The sequence below is a fragment of the Salvelinus namaycush genome, chromosome 32, assembly GCF_016432855.1.
Source record: "Salvelinus namaycush isolate Seneca chromosome 32, SaNama_1.0, whole genome shotgun sequence".
In the NCBI taxonomy this organism is placed as follows: Eukaryota; Metazoa; Chordata; class Actinopteri; order Salmoniformes; family Salmonidae; genus Salvelinus; species Salvelinus namaycush.
In genome coordinates this window covers 17,017,817-17,036,934 of record NC_052338.1, presented here as the reverse complement: position 1 = coordinate 17,036,934, position 19,118 = coordinate 17,017,817, and the positions used below count along the sequence as shown (strand labels likewise).

Below are 19,118 nucleotides of genomic sequence, written 5' to 3'. Positions count from 1 at the left end.
TACTTTTGTACATTGTGCGTTGAAATTTGGTCCACCCACTACACTTTTATCAATTTTACCATTATCATTGGCAGCTGGTAATATACGTTTTTCTTTTACATTTATTTATGCATATTACAAATAACATGTATATATTTTATTTATACAGTGCATTTTTTCTCAAAGTTTAACCCCCACCCCTTGCCTCTGCACAAGCGCAGAGAATCATTGGAATTTCCTTGTTGTCAAAACACAGAATTGTTGCCTTGATTTTAGCTAACGTTAGCTAGCTAAATCACTTCAAAGTTACGTAGATAACCAGTTTATTGCAATAATAATTGTAATCTCTCCATTTGTCCAACTCTGTCAGCTTTTAAACCAAGGTACTTATTTTATTGCATCAAGCTAACGTTAGCTAGGTAACTTTGGATGCGATGTTTACGAAGATGCTTCCATAGATAGAACAATGAGCAAATATTTGATGCTTCAGCTAGTTAGGGCTAGCCAGCTCATCTTCTAGCTATTTTACGTTTCATTTTCTGCTATTGCAGGTTTTTGCGTTATCGAAATGGGGAAAGGTTGCAAAGTTGTGGTGTGTGGTTTGGCATCTGTAGGAAAAACAGCCATCCTTGAACAGCTGTTGTATGGCAATCACGCTGTTGGTAAGTTGATGACTGTAAACTTGAACTTGCCTGTGGTTGTGAGAGATGAACACTGTAAAATGTGCTTGTAGTGTTCAAAAGGAATTAGCATTGTATTGGAAAATGTAGCCTGTAATGTCCAGTTATTTGGAGCAAAACAGCTTTCTACTTTTCTTTCTCTATGCAACTTCTGCAGAGGCCGTATCACTGTAAATGCTGCATGGCCAATGCAGACGTCGGATTGCTGTTCATTGACTACAGCTCAGGCTTCAACACCACAGTACCCTCCAAGGTCATCATTAAGCTCTGGGACCTGGGTCTGGGTCTTGGACTTCCTGACGGGCCACCTCCAGGTGGTGAAGGTAGGCAACAACACCTCCACTACGCTGATCTTCAACACAGGGTTGCCATAAGGGTGCATGCCCAGCCCCCTCCTATACTCCCTGTTCACCCATGACTGTGTGGCCACGCATGCCTCCAACTCAATCATCAAGTTTGCAAACAACACAACAGTGGTAGGCCTGACTACCAACAATGATGAGACAGCCTACAGGGAGGAGGTGAGGGCCCTGTCGGAGTGGGGCAAGGAAAATATCCTCTCCCTCAACGTCAACAAAACGAAGGTGCTGATCGTGGACTTCAGGAGATAGCAGAGGGAGCACCCCCCCCATCCACATCAAGAAGGTGAAAAGCTTCAAGTTCCTCGGCGTGCACATCACTGACAATCTGAAATGGTCCAACTATACAGATAGTGTGATGAAGAAGGCGCAACAGCGTCTCTTCAACCTCAGGAGGCTGAAGAAATTTGGCTTGGCCCCTAAGACCCTCACAAAATTTTACAGATGCACCATTGATAGCATTCTGTCTGGCTGTATCACCGCCTGGTACGGCAACTGCACCGCCTGCAATCGCAGGGCTCTCTAGAGGGTGGTGCGGTCTGCCCAACAGATCACCGGGGGCACACTGCCTGCCCTCCAGGACACCTACAGTACCCAATGTCACAGGAAGGCCAAAAAGATCAAGGACATCAACCACCTGAGCCACTGCCTGTTCACCCCACTATCATCCAGGAGGCGAGGTCAGTACAGGTGCATCAAAGCTGGAACCGAGAGACTGAAAAACAGCTTCTATCTCAAGGCCATCAGGCTGTTAAATAGCCATCACTATCCGGCCTCCACCCAGTACCCTGCCTTGAACTTAGTTACTGTCACTAGCCGGCTACCACCCGGTTACTCAACCCTGCACCTTAGAGGCTGCTGCCCTATAGACATGGAATCACTACTCACTTTAATAATGGAACACTGGCCTCCCGAGTAGCGCAGCGGTCTAAGGCATCACTAGAGACCCGGGTTCGATACCAGGCTGTGTCACAACCAGCCGTGACTGGGAGTCCCACAGGGCAGCGCACAATTGACCCAGCGTCGTACGGGTTAGGGGAGGATTTGCCCGGGGGGCTTTACTTGGCTCATCACGCTCTAGCGACTCCTTGTGGTGGGCCGGGCACCTGCAGGCTGACTTTGGTTGTCAGTTGAACAGTGTTTCCTCCGACACATTGGTTCGGCTGACTTCGGGGTTAAGCGGGCGGGTGTTTGGCGGGTCATGTATCAGAGGATGCATTACTCGACCTTTACCTCTCCCGAGCCAGTTGGGGAGTTGCAGTGATGAGACAAGATTGTAATTGGATATGACGAAATTGGGGGGCAAAATACAAAAAAAATCTAAAAAAGAATAATGATGGAACACTGGTCACTTTAATAATGTTTACATACTGTTTTACTCATTTCATATGTATATACTGTATTCTAGTCAATGCCATCGTATTCAACTATTGGTGTATATGTACTATTCTATCCTATGTATTCTACAGATATACTAAATATTCTAACCACATACTGTCCATAATGTCTATACATTCCGTCATATATACATATATACACACACAAACACTCCGACATTGCTCACCCTAATATTTATATATTTCTTAATTCCATTGTTTTTACTTTTAGATGTGTGTATTGTTGTGAATTATTAGATATTACTGCACTGTTGGAGCTAGGAACACAAGCATTTCACTACACCCGCAATAACAACTACTAAATATGTGTATGCGACCAATACAATTTTATTTGGATTGGCCATGCAGCACCTTTTAAGAGTTGAATAACCCTGCTATAGAACATAAATACTGTATTTAACCGATAGTTGAATGAGCACTGCCTACCTACACTACCTACTAGACTGTTGTGTTGAACACAACCATTGAATGATCCATTGTCTCCTGTCTGTTGCAGGTTCAGAGTCCACTGAGACCCAGGAGGATGTGTATGTGGCATCGGTGGAAACGGATCGTGGTGTAAAGGAACAGTTACGTCTCTATGACACCAGGGGTCTCCATGACGGCCTGGACCTTCCCAAGCACTACTACTCTGTGGCAGACGGCTTTGTGCTGGTCTACAGTGTGGACAGCCTGGAGTCCTTTAAGAAGGTGGACGTCCTCAAGAAGGAAATAGACAAGTCCAGAGACAAGAAAGAGGTACTGGGATTGTGAATGATTGAAACTCTCCCTAAGGGTTGATAAGTGTGTGTGGTTTTAACATTTTAGTCAAATGAGCCAGGTTTCGTTTATTGTTTAGGTCACAAACAGCTAATCAATCAATCAAATCTATTCATAAAGCCCTATTTACATCAGCAGTTGTCAGTGGTTTTATTCTAACCCGGCGTAGACCCCAAACGGCAAGCAGAAGCACATTGTCCAGAAAGAAAAAAAAAACACAAATCAGAACCTCATACTATTGTTGTTGAGTTTAGTTGGAGTGTCCCCTCTTCCGCCGTCTTCCTTCAGGTGATGGTGATCGTGCTAGGGAACAAGACAGACCTGCGTGAGCGTCGTCAGGTGGAGCAGGAGGCAGCGCAGCAGTGGGCGCGGGGGGAGAAGGTTAAGCTATGGGAGGTCAGCGTCACTGAGAGGAACTCTCTCATCGAACCCTTCACCATGCTCACCAGCCGCCTCACACAGCCTCAGAGCAAGTCTGCCTTCCCTCTTCCAGGACGCAAGAGCAAGGGCACGGCGTCCAACGACATATGAACTGAACTCAACCTCAAGAGCACCTAAGTTCCAAGTACTTCAGGGGGGAGATGTTACAGAGTAGGATTGATGAGTTAGCCAGCCAACTTCAATTAATATTCTGACTTCATATCAGCATGACTCTACATTCCATAGACAACCAACAACCCATATTAAAAGAGCTTTTTTTTAATTGACTAGCAAATCAAGAGATGTATCTTAATGTTTATCAAAGTGAGCTGGCTAAATGAGTGAGCCTGCTTTGTGGTGTCATACACTCCTCTGGTTTCAGTGTGTTCCATCCTATGGGATGGCTATAATAGCCGCTGTACAGCAAGGTCTAGGCCTATCTAATGCGCCTTTAGTGTGAGGCATATTACATAGTGTATGGCCTACTACCATCTAGTGTACGGCATATTACTAGATACTACCTAGTGTATAGCCTACTACCATCTAGTGTACGGCATATTACTAGATACTACCTAGTGTATGGCCTACTACCATCTAGTGTACGGCATATTACTAGATACTACCTAGTGTATGGCCTACTACCATCTAGTGTACGGCATATTACTAGATACTACCTAGTGTATGGCCTACTACCATCTAGTGTACGGCATATTACTAGATACTACCTAGTGTATAGCCCAGTAGCAATAAAAAATGATGGTACGACCTTGATCAGGTATGTTGCTTATGTCTGATTATTAAATGTCTGTCTTTCATCAGTTGCACCCTAAATGGTTGTTTTTGTGTATTTGTTAAAAAATACAAAACCTGTGTAGTTTATTAGCTTTGTACATGTTTTATTTACCTAATTTATTTGTCACTTTATGAAACTTAATTCCTAGTGCGTAGGAATGGGATGAAATATGGCTTCTGTCATGCGTCCAAATAATATCCTCTCTCCTGAAGTGTACACTAGTTCACTACTACAAAAGTAAAAGCATTGGATTGGTGGAGGCATGGGCCAGGAGTTTCCACCATATTTCTTAGTCATTTTCTTTCAATTCAGTGAATTGAAGTAAACGCTGAGGATGGAGAGATAATTGGAACATTGCCTGTGTCCTTCATGTCTTGTGTGAGACCTAGCTAAATAAATTGAATATTTTATGCTGCTACTTAGTTGGTTTTGTTTGTTGCTGTCCATCTGACTCCTGACATATGCACATCTATTTCAGTTTGAATGCCATTGAACAATGACTGTATATCAGCAACACACCTAGACATTAGGTGCTGTATCAGATAAATACCAATGTTTCAGCAATATGTTATAGCAGATGAAATGATAGATATGCAAGAGCACTTACACCAACGGTTACTTTATTATGTGAAATTCACGTTGACATGAGATTTGGAATTCTACTAGAAAACCATTGTGTCACACCTTTATACAAGCAGTCCAACAATTTCAAATTAATTTCATTTCGTAGTACAATTAGCAAAAAAATCATTTACAGAACGTTAAGGAAACATTGAAAAGCATTATTACCAAAATCTTCATTATAATATACGGGCCGAGAACTTAAAAAAAGATCATGAACAAAATATCAGGAGATAAGACAAATTCCAAGAAAAATCCTTCCCTAGTCTCCAAGCTCCCGTTTCCCCCAACCTGACAGTCCCCGAGTCATCCCAGAAAGACGACACCTCCCCCTCATGTTGCCCCGGGTTGTAGTCATTAGGGCATGCAGCAGAAAACGTTTTGCAACTGGAAACAGAAATGAATGTTTCTTTTGGACAATTCCAAGTAGTTCCTCCCCATTTCAGTCCCTAATGAATACGACCCAGTCCTGTGTGTCTATGTGGCATATCTCTTGGTCCACTGTTTGGCTATCCTGTCGTGCTCTGGTCTGTTGGTTGTGTACTGGGTGGCGATGCTTCCTACCAGAGGGTCAGCTGTGAGGCGTGGAGATTACACAGTTATAGATAAGGCATCAACTATAGCTTTGACCAGCCAGCACGCACACAAGGAATTCCACATATGACAATGTTTGAAATAAGACTACAATGCCCTTCAAATCAGCCACTGTAATTAATTAATTTCAATGGAACCCGCATTACAGTAGTATATGGTGTCTTAAGTCTTACCAGGGTTGCAGTCAGTGAGCAGGGAGCAGATGGACAGCAGCACCTTGGAGATGGTGAGGGCGGGGCTCCAGTTGTCCTTCAGGATGTCCAGACAGATCACACCCTGACTGTTGATGTTACAGTGGTAGATCCTGGTACGGAACGTCACCTAGGAAACAACAACGTTTCTCGAGAAATCAATACACCCCGACTGTCATTGATGTTACACTGGTAAATCCTGGTACGGAACGTCACCTAGGATACAACAAAGTTAATCTGCAGTTGAAGTCAGAAGTTTACATACACTTAGTCATTAAAACTCGTTTTTCAACCACTCCACAAATTTCTTGTTAACTATAGTTTTGGCAAGTGAGTTAGGACATCTACTTTGTGCATGACACAAGTCAGTTTTCCAACAATTGTTTACAGACAGATTATTTCACTTATAATTCACTGTATCACAATTCCAGTGGGTCAGAAGTTTATATACACTAAATTGACTGTGCCTTTAAACAACTTCGAAAAGTCCAGAAAATGATGTCATGGCTTTAGAAGCTTCTGATAGGCTAATTGACATCATTTGAGTCAATTGGAGGTGTACCTGTGGATGTATTTCAAGGCCTACCTTCAAACTCAGTGCCTCTTTGCTTGACATCATGGGAAAATCAAAAGAAATCAGCCAAGACATTAGAAAAAAAATTGTGGACCTCCACAAGTCTGGATCATCCTTGGGAGCAATTTCCAAACGCCTGAAGGTACCACGTTCATCTGTACAAACAATAGTATGCAAGTATAAACACCATGGGACCACGCAGCCGTCATACCGCTCAGGAAGGAGACGCGTTCTGGCTCCTAGAGATGAACATACTTTGGTGCGAAAAGTGCAAATCAATCCCAGAACAACAGCAACAACAGCATTTTGTGAAGATGCTGGAGGAAACAGGTACAAAGGTATCTAAATCCAGAGTAAAACGAGTCCTATATCGACATAACCTGAAAGGCCGCTCAGCAAGGAAGATGCCACTGCTCCAAAACCGCCAGAAAAAAGCCAGACTACGGTTTGACACTGCACATGAGGACAAATATCGTACTTTTTGGAGAAATGTCCTCTGGTCTGATGAAACAAAAATAGAACTGTTTGGACATAATGACCATCGTTATGTTTGGAGGAAAAAAGGGGAGACTTGCAAGCCGAAGAACACCATCCTAACTGTGAAGCACGAGGGTGGCAGCATCATGTTGTGGGGGTGCTTTGCTGCAGAAGGGTCTGGTGCACTTCACAAAATAGGATGGCATCATGAGGAAGGAACATTTTGTGGATATATTGAAGCAACATCTTGACATCAGTCAGGAAGTTAAAGCTTGGTCGCAAATGGGTCTTCCAAATGGACAATGACCCCAAGCATACTTCCAAAGTTGTGGCAAACTGGCTTAAGGACAAGAAAGTCAAGGTATTGGAGTGGCCATCACAAAGCCCTGACCTCAATTCCATCAAATGTTTGGGCAGAACTGAAAAAGCGTGTGCGAGCAAGGAGGGCTACAAACTTGACTCAGTTACACCAGCTCTGTCAGGAGGAATGGGCCAAAATTCACCCAACTTATTGTGGGAAGCTTGTGGAAGGCTACCCAAAACGTTTGACCCAAGTTAAACAATTTAAAGGCAATGCTACCAAATACTAATTGAGTGTATGTAAACTTCTGAACAACTGGGAATGTGATGAAAGAAATAAAAGCTGAAATGAATCATTCTCTCTACTATTATTCTGACATTTCACATTCTTAAAATAAAGTGGTGATCCTAACTGACCTAAAACAGGGAATTTTTACTAGGATTAAATGTCAGGAATTGTGAAAAACTGAGTTTAATTGTATTTGGCTAAGATGCATGTAAACCTCAGACTTAAACTGTAGATCAATGCACCCTGTGGTTTATGTGCTTTTTCCAGTCCTTCGGGAGCTGAGCATCTCTTTGTGTCAGTAACATAGAAGAAGTGGAGCGAAACATTAGGAAGACAAGAGACTAAACATCATTAGGGAGCCACCTCTGACCTCCGGGCTGCCTGCCTGAACAGTGGAGGGATCAGAGTGGGAGTGACATTGGAGAAGCACCCTTTGACTCAATCACACTCTCCCCCTCTATCTCCCTAGCTGACTCACTCTCTCTCAATCACTTCATGAGTGACTAACCATGCTGGCCTGCTTGTGGAAACTGTGCTCCATAACTGTGCTCCCAGGCTATCCCAAGGTGTGTAGGGGATCTGCTAGTCTAGTCTGTGGTGTTTGTGTACCCTGTTCTCAGACAGCAGATATAGGAGTGTGTGTGTATGTCTGCCTGCCTGTCTGTATGCAGCCCTGTGCACAGCCAGGCAGTAAAACCATGGAAACAACAAAGTTTCTCTAGATCAATACACCCTGACTGTTATTGATGTTACAGTGGTAGATCCTGAAAGAAACACCAACATAATCTGCTCAACAATGCTTGGAGGATGGAAACTCAGTCTAATCATGGAAGCCAAATTTCTATTCCAAGCCTTTTTGAGTCTGGTTTGGTTGGTTGGTTTGGTTAAATTGACCATTAACTGTTTGCAATTTGCAGAGAGAACTAGAGGCCCTGCATTTCAATAAAATCCAAGTGCAATCGCTCCCTCCAGAGGTCAACTTTGCAATAACAAGTTCCCTTCTCTAGTGAGAAAGTGGTAGCCTACAAAGCTGTGTAATCGAGGAATGTTCTATTCATTGTTTGAGTCAGCTGTTTTGACTGGAGTCTTTACCTTGGGTGGTTTGAAGGGGTAGTCTGGTGTGAAGGCGATATCTAGGAAGAAGACTCCTCCCTCGTACACAGAGCCTGGTGGTCCCAGGATGGTGGATCTCCACTCATAGATGTTGTCTCCTTTTGGACCCGCACTGCAAACACACAAACAGGCAACATAGGTACATTGCACTGTTTCATGGCATTGGAGAAATGAATGGTGAAAGACAAGATGATAGAATGTGATGAAGGAATGCAATAATATAGTGCTTTACACTTGGTTTCTCTGTAGAACATACAAACACACAGGCTATATGATTTATAGAGATTGAGGCTTTCTAAAATATCTGATCTCAAACTAATAACCAGCTCACAAAAGTAAAGGTTAACTAACACATTAAAATGCTAATACTTGTGTATCAGAAAACGGAAATGTAGGCATCATTGTAATAATAATTCCTTATATAATCCATTATCATTCACAGCATTATCGATGTAACTCATTACCAGCGCAACCTGCCACGAGTCAGGTCATCGCCTCGTAGTAAAACCAAAACAAAGCTAGAGTGCTATGCAGTTTATTTGCTCAGTGACATAAGACAAGTTGACAGGGGTTGAATGGAGCTTCTGATAGTCCACTGGATTAACGCCACCCACCAGTTTTGAGTAATGTAAACACAGAAATGGTCTACGACGAAAAACGCCTAGTCATTACTCAGCGACCAAAATGCATGCTTTGCATTGATGCTAACAGAAAAGCTAATTAGAAATCAATGTGAAAACATAACACTTAACTTTAGGCCTATCACCCCCCCCCCCCCCCCCCCCAAAATACTTTGATGCCAAAAACACAGGACAGTCTCTGTATAAAATACAGTACTTAATTCTATGCCTATGCCAAAAACACAGGATAGTGTCAGTCTAAAATACAGTTCCTAATTCTATGCCAAAAATCGGTATACAGAAGTATTGTATCATTTCACATTAAAACATCCAGCCTGTGTGGTTTCTCGGCCTGACAACAGATGTGTGTGATACACAGCAGAGCCACAGAGGAGAGTCTGTTCTCCACCCCAACAGACAAATGTCACGTAGTGTTCCCGGCAGGGATGATATGGCATGCTGCAGTCAATGTAGTCGTTCAGTTCAATACGCCACACTAATAGTCACTGTTGTGTTGTCATTCAGTTCAATAACAGACAGGGGCTTCTTTTCTGACCTCAGAAAGGATACAGGCAGAGAGAAAGGAAAGGTGGAGCGAGATCAGTCCACATTTCAGCTGGGAGACTGTGTTTGTGATGAATAACCATCAAAATGTCTACACTCAATGCATCAGTGAGGTAACAAGTGGAATAACAGATTTTTCTGATTCTCCAAAACACTTTTGTTTACTTCTGTGATACTGTTGCTTGTTTGTTTATTTGGAATATTTTTGCAAACAGTGGATAATCTTCCAAGTGTAAATATAAATTGTCATCCCTGTGAGAGTACAGGCCAGTTGTATCAGGGGCCAGCATAATGCATGCAACTCCTGGCTTCAGTCTGTATCTCAACTCTCACTTGACACCTTGGCTTGCCAGGAATATGTCTAAGTGCAGATACTGTCCTCTTTATGTGTCATCACATCATCTCTAACCCATTAGCAGCTGCTAGCACTACCTCTTTTTATAGCACTAACCAGAAACACAGTGTAATGTACACTGGGCTGTCATAACAAAATAGATAGCATAATGACGCCACTTCAACAGAGCGGCTGAACGACTGAAGAAACACTACCCATTCCTGATAATGGCAATCGCACAGAGATGCAGTATACATAGAATAATATATATTATTTTTCTGTGGGTAATCAGCCTGTGAGTGAACCTTATTTTCAGTAATGCAAAGATAATATTTACCTAGCATTCCAGGAGTAATGGGAATGCTTCAAGGCTGTTTTCTTCATTCAGAGCTTTTATAAGAATAGGTCATGCCCTCATTAAATAGGAGAATACAAATAATTCAGTTGACATTCATATCATTATAGACTATGGGGATATTGTGTATAGGATTATGAATACAGCTGCCACGGTATTGAAGACAATGGACAGTTTATCATAGCGCACTACGTTTTATTACGGGCAATAGGCTGGCCCTCTTTGAAGTCTCGTAGATCGATGCATTGCACTCTAGTTTATAAAGCCCTCCTGCATAAACTTCCTCAGTATCTTACTTCATTGTTAACTTATAGAAGTACGAGATACCAGACCCGGTCTCAGGGATGGCCATCTCTGGAGATCCCTTCCAATTCCACTGAGTTGGGTCGATCTGCATTTATTTTTTTGCACCTTACGTGTGGAATGATCTCCAATGCCCTTTAAAAATTGTAGGAATTGGTGCCTCTAGGGCAGGGGCATACAACCCGGGGTCTGTGAGGTACTGCAGAGGTACTGCAGTGAAAATATATATACTGAAGAAAAATATAAAACGCAACATGTAATGTGTTGGTCCCATGTTTCATGAACTGAAGTAAAATATCCCAGACATTTTCCATACGCATAAAAAGCTTATTTCTCTCAAATTGTGCACAAATTTGTTTATATCCCTGTTAGTGAGCATTTCTCATTTAATCATCCATCCACCTGACAGGTGTGTCATATCAAGAAGCTGATTAAACAGCATGATCATCACACAGATGCACCTTGTGCTGGGTACAAAAAAGACCACTCTTAAAATGTGCAGATTTGTCACACTACACAATGCCACAGATGTCTATATTGAGGGACCACACAATGGCATGCTTACTGCAGGAATGTCCAGTAGCGCTGTTGCCAGATAATTTAATGTTAATTTCTCTACCATAAGCCTCCTCCAACGTTGTTTTAGAGAATTTGGCAGTACGTTCAACCGGCCTCACAACCCCAGACCACGTGTATGGTGTTGCGTGGGTGAGAGGCTTGCGGATGTCAACGTTGTGAACGAGTGCCCCATGGTGGCGGTGGGGTTATGGTATGGGTAGGCATAAGCAACGGGCAACGAACACAATTGCATTTTATTGATGGACATTTTAATGGCAATTGTCGTGCCATTCATCTGCCACCATCACCTCATGTTTCAGCATGATAATGCATGGGCCCCATGTCGCAAGGGTCTGTACACAATTCCCAGGAGCTAAAAATGTCCCAGTTCTTCCATGGCCTGTATACTCACCAGACATGTCACCCATTGATTATGTTTGGAATGCTCTGGATCGACGTGTATGACACCGTGTTCCAGTTACCGCCAAAATCCAGCAATTTGGCACAGCCATTGAAGAGTTGGACAACATTCCACAATCAACAGCCTGATCAACTCTATGCGAAGGAGATGTGTCGCACTGCATGATGGTGGTCACACCAGATACTGACTGGTTTTCTAATCCATGCCCCTACTTTTTATTTATTTATTTTTTATCTGTGACCAACAGATGCATATCTGTATTACTAGTCATGTGAAATCCATAGATTGGGGCCTAATGAATGAATTTCAATTATCGGAGTTCCTTATATGAACTGTAACTCAGTAAAATCTTTGAAATTGTTTCATGTAGTGTTTATATTTTTGTTCAGTATAGTACTAAAGCAATAAAAAAACAACTAATGTGTATATTGTGTTTTAATGTGTTGTTGTGCTAAACAGGGCTCTTCTGGAAAACAGACCTTGGTCTCAGTATTGACTCCCTGTCAAAATAAAGGTTAACTTAATCAAATAAACTCATCACTAAAAATACAACAAGAGGCAACACTTTCCCAACGGACCATGAGCACAGCAAGCAAAACAGCCTCCATTATCCCAACACTGGGTCCCACTCCAATGATCACGACTACTGAATAAACACAACTCCTTTCAGAAATACCAGCGAAGAGGTACAGTAGGTAGCAGCAGTACTTTGGGTTTTTAGCGCTCGCTAACAACACAGCATGGGCTAGACACTTCCTCCCCAGTGGGGAGTCCTTTTTATAGATATGAAAAGCTTTACAGAGACTTAGACAGCAGCCATCACAGTCACACATACAACAACTCCAACACTCTGGAACAGTAACACTCCATTTTGTGTCAAGAGGAGAAAAACATCTGTGGCTCGCAATCTCTCACTCTAAACATTAGCTCTGAGTACACTAGAGGGAGTAAACAAAGAATCACAAGCACCTCAGATGGCTTACAATAACTACTGGCACGCTTCCTGAAGTGAAAACACCTTTAGAAGCACACACACAGACACAACACTCATTAGCCAGCAGTCAATGCTGGGGCTACACAGTGAGGGGGTGAGTAAGAGGCAGTAAGAACACAATTGGAACCCACTGTTTTCCCTTCTCATCTGATCTAGGAAGGTAAGCAGGGTTGGGCCTGGTTAGTACTTGGATGGAAGACTGCCTGGGAATACCAGGTTCTGCAAGCTTAGGGCGGCAGGTAGCCTAGCGGTTTGAGCGTTGGGCCAGTAACCAAAAGGTCACTGGCTCAAATACCCGAGCCAACAAGGTGAAAAAGCTGTCTATGTGCCCTTGAGCAAGGCGCTTAACCCTAGTTTGCGCCAGGGGTGCCGTACTACTATGGCTGACCCTGTAAAACAACATTTCATATTTATTTTATTTGACCACTATCCCAGTCACAGAGCAGTTACACACACACACACACACACACACACACACACACACACACACACACACACACACACACACACACACACACACACACACACACACACACACACACACACACACACACACAACAAGCTTTCAATGTTCAATTACTATCATGAGCCCTAACTCTGAGAATGTCAAGAATCCAACGAGACGCCACCGCAAGGCCAGACACCCAGGGGCTACATCCTGAAGGGAGGGACAGGGAGGGAGGGATAGAGTGTTTGTCAAAGAAAGGAAAACAAGTGCTAGGGAGCAGTAGCCAAAGAGCAGCTAAGGAAACGAATGAAGGTGAGAGAGAGCATGTGAGGGGGAGGGAGAGAGGGGGAAGGAAACGAGTGTGTGATGTTAGCACTATGACAAGACCATTTAAAAATAAAACAAGGCTGGAGTGTGTGTGTGGCATTCCCCGTGTCAAGTATAATTTGCTTTTGATGAATGTCATCTGAGGAACTTGCCATGTAGTACCCAGAAAACATGACATGCTTGCTATGGCAGAAAACATCCAGTTCAGGAAAACCAACTGACAGATTAATGAAAACTACTGACAAAACCACTATATAATTGCCTCATGCAAAGAATGTATAGTGTATCTAAAGATAGGTCCAAGGCCACAAATGCCCTTTTCACACTCACTACCTGCACTGTAGGCATACTGGGCTGGCTTGGATGTTTTCACATTGTCACTCCGAGCCATAAGACTGTACTAGCATGATGAGCTAAAGCCTAGGCATTAGCTCAAGAAGCTAATGCACGTCTTCAGGTCTCAGGCAAGGCGACTCGTCACACAAGCATGGTTCACTGAATTACTTCCGTTCTATGACACAACCGTCAGGTCACTAAGGTGGCAGCAGACTGTCTGGTTGGAACATAGTTCACTGGGTCAGCCCCCCCAAAACCCCCTCTTTAGTTCACTGGGTTCCAAGCATCTGGGCTACACGTGGTGATGTGGTTATAAACCCCCATAATCCCCCTGGATTAACCAGAGCTCCTTCCACTTTCCAATACCACAGCAGCACCATAGTAGGCCCACTACACTAGACTAGAGCAGGCCACAAAACCCACCTATGGATGGCTGGCACCCCAATGGTGGAACAAACTCCCCCACGACGCCAGGTCAGCGGAGTCAATCACCACCTTCCGGAAACACCTGAAACACCACCTCTTTAAGGAATACCTAGGATAGGATAAAGTAATCCTTCTAACCCCCCCCCCCCTTAAAAGAGTTAGATGCACTATTGTAAAGTGGTTGTTCCACTGGATATCATAAGGTGAATGCACCAACTTGTAAGTCGCTCTGGATAAGAGCGTCTGCTAAATGACTTAAATGTAAATGTAAATGTATGGAATGACTAGAGTCAGTCAAATAGGATTCCTTCCTTCATGGTCCTTTCCAGCTGCAGAGCACAAAGCTCCTGTCTCAAAACATGCTATTACTCTCTGACATGTTGAGTGAGCCAGCCTCTGCCAAATCCATAGCAGTCATATGCCAGGGTCATCAGCTAGCTAAATGTCTGTTTTGGAACTGGTTTGTGTGTGTGTCCAACTGGTGGTCTGGAGAGCTGCGCCAACATGTAATCAGCTCACTTCTCAAGGTCTAGACAGGATCATCATGACCCACAGTTCCCTAAGTGAGTGTAGACTGGCAAGTGTAGACTGACCGCAGCACAGCAGCTTGTCAACAGCTGAGCGTAAATTCTGACCTCATTGAAGATATACATACAGAGATTAACTCCCTCAGTGGCCTTCAAGGTTCAATAACACACGACAAGGAACTGCTTGTATATCTCCTGTCTCTCTAGAGAGTGTGTGTGTGTGTCTGTGTAGCACATCTCTTCTCTCCCACTTTACTGGCCTTCCAGGATGCATGTCAGAAGAACTGTGTGCATCATGCCTCGGAAAATACGGAGCGTAGGGGTTAGTAATGTTCTCTAATTGCGCCGGGATTGGCTCAATATTCTGTTACTCATGGGGACACTAAGTCACCGGCAAATCTAAGGCCAGAGCTCGAAGATTCAAGCCCCTTGGGTGCTGCCATAGAGTTACATTAGAAGTGCCCATCAAAGAAGGCTCAAGGTCATTGGCCACAGATAAAATGACATCAAATCACGTTATATCTACAGTAGCTTTGATTGGACTGATGTCAACATCATACTTTCAAAATCTTAGCTAGCAGTCATCATCATGAATCAAGTCAACAATCTACTGGCAAATCCTTTTTGATCCTTGTCATATGAAGAGAAATTATAGATAAAACATATCGGTGCTCCTCGGCCATACACATTACACAACAAGTTGGAAATTGCAAATTCAACAATGAGTGGTTTGGAAGGAATCAGTGGCTAACTGCGAGCATTTCAAAGCAATCACTAGCCTGCTATTCAGTGGAGTGGGTGTATGGTCCCAATTCTGGGTTTAAGGGTCTCTTTTCCAAGCTTAAAATGATAAACATTCAACATTGGCCATGCTGTCAATTCAGCATGATTTCTAAAAAACAACTGTTAACTCATAACTGGGAAATATGACTTCAGTGAGTTCAAGACAACTGGGAACTCAGGGAAAAAAAACTGGCTCCGACTGGCAAAATATGTTTTGTACGGTCATCCAACTCGGAAATGTAAGTCGGGAACTCAGACCTCTTTCTAGACCTGAAGATCACTGATGTCATCGTGATTCGACCTTGTTTTTTTCCGAGTTCCCAGTTGTCGTGAAAGCACCATAAATCCAGAGAATGCCAGACTTTGATGACAAAATTTGCCCACGAAGGACCGCCGTGCCACCTTCTTGTTCAAGTGGGCACAGCACATGGTGAGTCCAAAAATGTCTTGTATACTGCTGTATAAATTATGTAATATGCTGGGAAGATATGTATACTGTAGCTAAGAAAGTAATAATAAGTATGTTGTGTAGTAAGCTGTTAGTAGCCCATATGCATCACCCTAATAATTTGATCTATGATCTATGATCTTTGATCCCTCTTAATTTCGCCTACTGTTCTGACTAGGTGGTGCACATGTAGCCTATAACCTGTTTTAGAGAAATGTAATCATCAAATATTGTAAGAGCTTTCAATGTCTGCTTATATGCCCCCTTTATTTATCCTACGGTTCTGACTTGGTGTACAGAGAGAACACTGTAAGAACGGCCCATGTTCTGAATTCTGTCACTGTACATTTCAAAAGTGCTGAAGAAATAGTTATATTGACTATGTCCGTCCTAGCTCGCTCATTAATGTCTTAATTGAAAATTACAGATTGCCTCTTATCCGCTTGTCATCCCCTCATGCCATAGTTTGTACATCTCAATTGTCAGTAGAAACCACATTTGTTTAAGCAAGTCAGCCATATCTGCTATGTTTTTTAAAAGGCAGTAAACAAGGCTGAATGAACTGTTTCGCTGTCAGACAAGACTCCACTGATAGCCAGGTGTAGCAGTGGTAAGGTGTTTGGACTGCTGTTGGGACCCTGCTGTTGGGACAGCTTTATGTAGGCCCTAACAGTTTGTGTGCACCGTTATAGCGCAATTAATCTATTGTTCAGAGTTGTGTTGTGTAGTGGCTTTACTAGCATGCATTCCCCCCCCAAAAAATTGTTTTCCCCACAAAGATTTACATGCTAAAATCGCACACACACGAGCCTACCTGCAGTTCGGTGGCGGATCCAAAGTAATGTCAGCCAACTCCTTCTGAATTCTGAAATAATGCACAAAAATGAAAATGATCACTCACATAGTCTTGATTCTAACAGAAGATTAATAATAGGGAACAAGATACATTGTCATGGCAGACACTCAAAATATCCAGAATGCTAATTTTACCAAAGGATCGAGACAGACAGTAAATCAGGATGACAAATATAACTATAGATAGACTGCATTGTGCCAGATGTTTTATTTTATTTCCTCTAGTCTTACCACAATAAACACTGAAAATAAATATGCAATAAGTTAGTCATCTATTGAATCATAGGCTATTTACAGTTTGACAACCATGCACTAAGAAGGTTAAGAACATATTCAAAATGGTAAACAAAAAAAACATTATTCAGATGTTCATATTTGTATATACAGAACCGAATCCAGAAAATGGTCCACTGTAAATTAAACACTATAGTGACACGCGCAAGTCAATGACAAGACGATACATTGTAACAAAAGTGGCCGCGAGTGAGCTACGGTATTATAAAATATCAACTCAGTGAAACGTTGCATTTTTTTGACAGCCACAGCAACAATCAGCCTTACCTTTTGGCGCTGGTGGAGAGGAGTTTGGAAGTCTTGCTCATGCTGGCTTTGTTTTCTTCTCGTTTCTTAGGCGCGTTTTTTTCTAACTGCTGATGAGTTGAGGAAGAAGAACTAATGCTGGCACGCGAATCCTCACCCGACATACCGATCTGTACAGACAAAAACAAAAAGCAACATTCAGGCCACAGAAGAAAAACAACAAATACACCTAAGACCCCCCCCAGTTCAGGAGCATTGCAAATATTCAATGTAGGCTATCAATAACCAGCGCCATCAATGCGACCTTTAGCCTATTGTTGTTAGGCTCCAACCAACGATGTGTTCATAGGTTTACAGACACAATTCAACATGAATGTATCCTGTTAATCGTCAAACCATTACTCCCAGTCTTTCTTAACGCTCTAACAGATTAGCCTACTGACCTAAAGCTAATGTTTGCACTGAAGCGTTATTTTAGCTGAGTTGTGCTACAACAAAGGAGCACACTCCGCTCTTATTGTGAAATGATTACATTTCATTACAGCAAAATAAGAACGACGAGGGGGTAGCCTAATTTCCTCAACTGATCAAATAGCCCAATGTAGCCTAAAATGTATTGGGCGATGTCGCATTCGTTTGGGGAACCTTCCTCATTCTTCATTCCCACTGAGCATTCGTTGACTTGATGAAACTTTCACTTTGAAATAAGATGCTCTTCAATCAAACACCCATAAGAGAATATGCCGAACATGTATGCCAAACTAGTTGAATCTTTAGACCGAAGCCAATGTGTTTTACAATTAGATTTTATATTGGCATCTTTATCCCTCGATAGGCAGCTAAAGCTGATCTCAGTCCAGTCTTTAGGACGGACCGTTTTCCTCAATTTCAACCCCAACGGCTATAACCTATCCACGGTGGAGATCCAAATGTCGATCCCTCAGACGCGCCAAACAATACAATATGGATACATATTTCTCGATTTTTTTAAAGCATTTAGTGTTAGATAAGCCCACCTTTCTTTGTGTCTGTGAGTGCCTCCGTCGCCTGGACGCGTGCCTTTTGCCTCTCGCGGAGCGGAAGTGTGGGTGCAGAGGCAGCAGCAGACGAAGCTAGAGTTATCCAGGGCAATGGATTCCGTCTCGGTTGGGCACACTCGATGACAATGTCAAATTGAGAGAGCTAGCTGAGCACTACTCTATAATTGGAAAGGGGGGGGCACCAAAGAGGTGTGAGATGATTCTGACCATTGTGGATACCATAAGCCTACATATAATGTTATCAATGCAGCATGTAAAAGTGAAGTCCACCTACACTCCCAATAATCAGCAGAGAGTGACACAGAAATATTAGATGTTCTTATCTCTTCTTTATGATGGTCATATTAGGCTACATGAAGTTTCCTGCATTTCAAAGCATTCCTGCAAAATTGGCTTGCATCCTCTTATTATTGTAGGTAGAAATGGACCATGTAGGCTAATGGATAACCTAGCGGAAGAGGCTAACTTGCAGGTACATGTAGGCTACTGCTTTATACAGTCCGAACTCACCTGGTGTATTTGCTTCACCACATGAGATGGCTTCTTCAATGTGACGATGGCAGTCCATACAATGTCCACTGAGCTGCATTTTGAATGTATACATGACCAATATTAGTCTTAAAATGGTTCATTTGAGTGCAGTAGGCTACAGGGCAAACAGTCAACCTCTCCAGCCAGAGGGTCTGATTGAGC

The 19,118-nt window shown here is 42.8% G+C and overlaps 2 protein-coding genes across 3 annotated transcripts; one reads left to right on the top strand and one right to left on the bottom strand.

Moving 5' to 3' along the window:
• The first annotated feature begins 225 nt into the window (after window positions 1-225).
• LOC120027308 (NF-kappa-B inhibitor-interacting Ras-like protein 1) lies at window positions 226-4,801 on the top strand. Of its 2 annotated transcripts, XM_038972230.1 has the most exons (5): window positions 226-362; window positions 531-641; window positions 817-982; window positions 2,912-3,153; window positions 3,463-4,801. In XM_038972230.1, exons 2-5 carry the CDS (start codon window positions 624-626, stop codon window positions 3,703-3,705), a joined length of 669 nt encoding a protein of 222 aa, XP_038828158.1. In that variant the 5' UTR covers window positions 226-362; window positions 531-623; the 3' UTR covers window positions 3,706-4,801. The 2 variants fall into 2 exon arrangements, with proteins under 2 accessions (XP_038828158.1, XP_038828159.1); XM_038972231.1 differs by lacking the exon at window positions 817-982.
• Window positions 4,802-4,990: 189 nt separating this feature from the next.
• LOC120026985 (ubiquitin-conjugating enzyme E2 E1-like) lies at window positions 4,991-18,541 on the bottom strand. The gene is made up of 6 exons (XM_038971815.1): window positions 18,402-18,541; window positions 17,407-17,555; window positions 16,805-16,855; window positions 8,526-8,658; window positions 5,776-5,923; window positions 4,991-5,583 (listed from the first exon to the last, which is right to left on the bottom strand). The coding sequence occupies exons 2-6, from the start codon at window positions 17,547-17,549 to the stop codon at window positions 5,486-5,488; spliced, it is 573 nt and encodes a 190-aa protein (XP_038827743.1). The 5' UTR covers window positions 17,550-17,555; window positions 18,402-18,541; the 3' UTR covers window positions 4,991-5,485.
• Between the last annotated feature and the right edge of the window lie 577 nt (window positions 18,542-19,118).